This window comes from Colius striatus, unplaced genomic scaffold, assembly GCF_028858725.1.
Source record: "Colius striatus isolate bColStr4 unplaced genomic scaffold, bColStr4.1.hap1 scaffold_40, whole genome shotgun sequence".
Lineage (NCBI taxonomy): Eukaryota > Metazoa > Chordata > Aves > Coliiformes > Coliidae > Colius > Colius striatus.
Window position 1 is genome coordinate 1,568,310 of NW_026908523.1, and position 4,925 is coordinate 1,573,234.

The window sequence follows — 4,925 nt, forward strand, 5'->3', positions numbered from 1 at the left end:
CCCCCTGGCTGAGCCCATCTCCCTGCTCTCCCCCGGGGGAATCACCCCCCACACTCTCCTCCCCAGAAGGGTTTTACCCCCTTTAGGAGCCCTGGCCAGCAGCCCACGCGGTGCTGCAGCGCGGGGACGGGCCCTGGCACGTGCTTCCCACGCACCCGCAGCCACTGCGGGATTTGCTGGCACTGCCCCAACACCTCTGTCCTCATACAGTGCCCAGACAGGTCTCTTTCTTTGCTGTCCCCTCGGCCTTGGGGGCGTCTCCACTGGATGGTGCTGCTGAGAAAACCCAGTGCGGGCAATGAGGAGGCTGGGGGTGGGATCCCAGGGATGCTGCAGGACTCGCCGTAGCCCACAGCCGGGGCCAGGACAGCAAACCCAGCAGCAGCAGCAGACCCCAAACTGTGTCCTGCTTCCCCCCGAACCCTCACCAAGGATATGGGGCTGGTAGAGCCCAAATTAAAGATTGGATTCTGCTTTTAGCCCCATGATGACATCCCTGACACCTCCTCCCTGCCCCCTGCCATCCATTAACAGAGACCAGCGAGGAGCCCCCCTCCGCGGCCGAGGGGGCTGAGCCCCCAGGTCCTGGGGCTGGGTGTCCAGCCAGGGCTGGGCTGCTGAGGTGACCCCTTCCTGCAGGGCAGAGGGAGGGGAGCCAGGCCGTGCTGCAGGGACACCAGGAGGCAACGGGGCCTTTTGCTTTTTCTTTTGTATTTAATTTTGATGAACACTGTGTCAGTAACTCTCCACTTCAAAGGTTCCAGTGCACAGGTATTGCTGCACTTCTGCAGCACCGGTGCAGAGGCCAATGAACTGTCAAACACAACAGGAAACTCATACAATCTTACAAAGTCCAACAACACTGTGTCCAAAGACACTGCTACAGCTACAGCTTCTACTGACTACTGCCTAAGCACTACTGCTGAGAACCTCCAGGGAAGGCGAGGGGCAGGACCCAGCCGTGCTCAGAGTCCTGCTGCTTAAGCCACTTTTCCCTGCAGAGACTGCAGGAGCTGCTGGATCCAATTAACGAAATCCAGCAGCTTCTGGAGTGGGAATGAGCAGGACTCAGTCCCTGCTGCTGTTGCCAGGGCTGAGCCTTGTGATGGCCTCTGTGGCCGGGCGAGTGTCGCAGCACTTCCTCCTGAGCGAATCCGTGACTGGACCCAGTTGAAGAAGTGCTGGGTGGAGGTGTAGACCCCAGGCTGCTTTGGTCTGGCACAGCCTTTCCCCCAGCTGGTCAGGCCCACGAGCCAGAAGAAGTTGGCGTGTGGAGCTCTGCAGACGAGCGGGCCCCCACTGTCACCCTGCAGCACAGGACAGAGGGTGAGGGGGGTGTTGGGGAGCCCCAGCAGTGTGAGGGTGATGCTGGGAAGCCCCAGCAGGGTGAGGGGGGTGTTGGGGAGCCCCAGCAGTGTGAGAGTGATGCTGGGAAGCCCCAGCAGGGTGAGGGGGGTGTTGGGGAGCCCCAGCAGGGTGAGGGGAGTGTTGGGGAGCCCCAGCAGCCCCACGTGGGCCAGGGCTGCGGGTGCTGCCGGGGCTGGCCCGTGGCTGCTCCTACCTGGCAGGTGTCGATGCCGCCCCGCGGGTAGCCAGCACACAGGTTGTAGCTGCGCACGGCCCCTCCGTACCACTCGCTGCTGTTGCAGAGCTTGACATTGATGAGGCGGACCTTGGCCTCCTGCAGCACGTCGGATGTTTCTGCAGCTGTGAGCATGGCAAAGAATTAGCCCCCAGCAGCTCTGGGCCACTTCCCCTCCCCTGTCTGGCCAGAGCCCTTCCCTGAGCCTTGGCTTTGCACCCCCAAAGAGGCACTCGACCCTTGTCTGATTTTAGGCCATGGCTCAGAATCATAGAATCCCAGATGCTGGGGTTGGAAGGGACCTCTAAACATCATCTAGTCTGACCCCTCTGCTCAAGCAGATTCCTCTAGATCAGGTCACACGGGAACGTGTCCAGGAGGGTTTGGAAGACCTCCAAGGAAGGAGCCTCCACGCCCTCCCTGGGCAGCCAGGGCCAGGGATCCCTCATCTAAAGAGCAAAAAACCATCCCGGGTCCTGCAGCCTTTCCTGACGGGAAAGTCCCCTCAGCATGGCGGCAGCCTGAGGTAGCTCAGGCCCCTGCCTGCAGCCTGAGCCCGGCCCTCGGGCAGCCCGAGCCGTCTCCCCAGGCTCGCCCCAGGCACACAGGCGCTTTCCCGGGGGCACTCACAGCCTTCCGCGGTGTAGCCCCAGCCAGCGACGCGGCAGTCTGTGAGCTGCGACACCACCACGTCGGAGAAGTGAGTCACACAGGCCAGCTGCACGTAGTCGCTGCACTGCACGGGCTCGTCCAGCTCCAGCAGGGCGATGTCGTTCTCGAAGGCGCCGCTGCGGTAGCTCTCGTGGATCAGCAGCCGCTTGCTCTTGCGCACTTGGGCCTCGGGGCCCAGCTCAGACAGCCGGGTGGCCCCGAACACCATGCGCCACGTCGGGACGTTCCTGGGGGGCAGATGGGGAGCAGAGGGCTCAGAGGGAGCCCAGCAGTTCCCTGCCTCCAGCTCGCCGAGGGAGAGGCCAGGTGCCCCGCGAGCCCCGGGCTGCAGGAATGGCACCAGCCCAGCCCGTGCCGAGCACGGGACGGGAACTATACCAGTGCTGGGGGCACGGCCCTGCCCTGCTCCTACTCACCTGTACTTGTCAAAGCAGTGTCCTGCGGTCAGGACCCACCGGGGGTGGATGAGGGAGCCTCCGCAGATGTGCCCGCTGCCCGCTGCCCCGGGAAGCTGGATGCTGACGATCCAGGGCCAGGCTCCTGGGGAGGCATCGCTGCCGCCCACGACGCGCAACACCCCGTGGTGCTCAGCCAAGGGCCGGGTCCCGCAGCTTCTCCTGTCACCAGAAAGTCACGAGTGTCCTGCTGGAGGGCTGGCTGCTGCTGGGGCTGCAGGGCAGCCGTCTGCCCTCCCCACCGGGCAGCGCACGGACAGCGGGGCCGGGGAACCCTGCGCCCCGGCTTCTGCCTTTGCCCCGCAGACGAGTGGTGCCAGCAGCCCAGCTCCCAGCTCCTGGGCTTTGGGAAGCTGTGGCAGGGCCATGGGGAACCAGTGAAGCCCATCATCTCATCGAATCACACAGTCACAGAATGGTGGGGGCTGGAAGGGACCTTTAGAGATCATCCGGTCCAACCCCCCTGCAGAAGCAGCTCCCACCTTGATCAGGTCACACAGGAGGGTCTTGAAGCCCTCCAAGGAAAGAGCCTCCACACCCTCCCTGGGCAGCCTGGGCCAGGGCTCCCTCACCTCACAGAAAAAACTGCTGCCCCAACCTCCTGACACCCACCCTTTAGATGTTTGTAACTATTAAGAAGATGCCCCCTCAGCCTCCTCTTTTCTGCCCAAGCTCCCTCCCAGAGCCACTTACCCACAGCTTTGCACTGAGGCACTCACAGGCCAGCAGCACAGGCCCAGCAGGACCAGGACAATCAGAACTTTCATCACGCTGACAGCACGTGGCAGCTCCAAGAGCCAAGGGCACGTCACCGCCAGCGCTGTGTCTGATGCCGTAGTGCTGATAGTGCCTGGAAAGCCTCGGCCGGGGCGCTGATGTCACAGAGCTGCTGCTTCCAGGGGGATTCTGTGTGGGGCACCACGAGGGGCCCGAGCTGGGGGGAGGCAGAAGCAGGGGTGGACACCTGAGGTCACACCACGCTCAAAAAGCCCCTTTTCCTCCTCTTTGCTCTTGGTCAAAATTGGTTTGGGAGCAGCATGACTTGTCAGAGAGCCGAGATCTGGGTTGTAGCCGCAACCCCAAATCTCCAGGGTGCTGTTTGGCTGCGCACAAGGGCCAAAGGCCTGTGTGTGTACTGCCTGCAGGAGGGAAATGCCACTTGGCTTTCCCTGGCTCTCGGTACCACCTCCTGTCCTCTCAGGATCCAGCATTTGGTCAGCAGAGAGCCTCAGCAAAGTTGTTTCACCTTAACTGCGGTGGGATGAGGACGAGGCACAGGAGGGGGTCCTGTTCTCAGGGACTTGTAAGGGTTACTGGGTAGCTGAGTAGTTGTCGTGTGCAGTGTTCAGCGGCTTCACCGCCCCAGAGCTCCAGTAAGTTCAGTCAGTGGTGGCTACAGACTGATGTCACTTGACTAGCCAACAGCTATGTTGGGTGACTTGGACTCTGGTCTTTTTGGATTGCAGTGGGAACTCAGGCAGCTGACACAGCCCCTGTATTTACATGCTCACTGACTCACAGCGTCAGTAAGCACCAGGGGACATCCCACTAGGCTCATCCCAAAGCAGCCTCCATTGCTCCTTCCCTTGATGAAAAGCTGAGCCTTCCTTTTCTGGTAAATAAGCCAGTCATTGCATGGTTACTGAGCCCCTCTCACTTGCTGGCAGAATTTGCAAGCCTGGGACCTAGGACTTCCCTGAGAGATGTGACAGTTTCCCTGGCTCTCTCATCACAAGGGTGATGGAGAACATCTGAGGGGAGAAGGAGTCCCCTGACCTCTGACAGGAAAAGGAGATACTGGAGAGCGAGAGATGCAAACAAGGGAATAGAGAAACGTACTGATAGAAGTCAACCAGCTTGCTGAGGAACAAGAAAGGCAGCATCAGCTCTGTGAAGCAAAGGCACTGTAGAGCTTTGTGACTGGAGTGACTGATGAAAGGCACCATCAGAACTGCCATATGGCTGGTTTCTCAGTGGCAGAGGCCTGTTTTCACTTGAGGCTGCTGCAGAGCTGTGAAAGCCCCTCTTCTTCTCCAAGAGAAGGGGAGGAAGTTCCTGAGTTCTCGCTGTCATCTTTTTGAAGTTCCTTTTCACATTTGCCTGGACATTAGTTTGGGAAACACCAGGGATTTTTCTGACACAACTGAAAAGACTGCTTGTGGCATAGGCCTGGATTGTGAGACGGCACTTGGAGATGCCCAAAGCGTGGGGATGCC

The 4,925-nt window shown here is 60.4% G+C and overlaps 1 protein-coding gene across 1 annotated transcript; it reads right to left on the bottom strand.

Annotated features, from left to right (window-relative positions):
- Positions 1-735: 735 nt before the first annotated feature.
- On the bottom strand, positions 736-3,476 carry LOC133629352 (acrosin-like). Its single transcript, XM_062020010.1, has 6 exons — positions 3,403-3,476; positions 2,710-2,871; positions 2,187-2,481; positions 1,562-1,681; positions 1,251-1,307; positions 736-813 (listed from the first exon to the last, which is right to left on the bottom strand). Exons 1-6 carry the CDS (start codon positions 3,474-3,476, stop codon positions 736-738), a joined length of 786 nt encoding a protein of 261 aa, XP_061875994.1.
- Positions 3,477-4,925: the final 1,449 nt, after the last annotated feature.

Excerpts from the sequence above, each read along its gene's own strand:
- LOC133629352 (XM_062020010.1), bottom strand. The coding sequence starts at position 3,476 with ATGAAAGTTCTGATTGTCCTGGTCCTGCTGGGCCTGTGCTGCTGGCCT. Across the intron at positions 2,872-3,402 it reads GCCTCAGTGCAAAGCTGTGG|GAGAAGCTGCGGGACCCGGC; the intron begins GTAAGTGGCTCT and ends TTCTGGTGACAG. Across the intron at positions 1,308-1,561 it reads GCGGCATCGACACCTGCCAG|GGTGACAGTGGGGGCCCGCT; the intron begins GTAGGAGCAGCC and ends CCTGTGCTGCAG.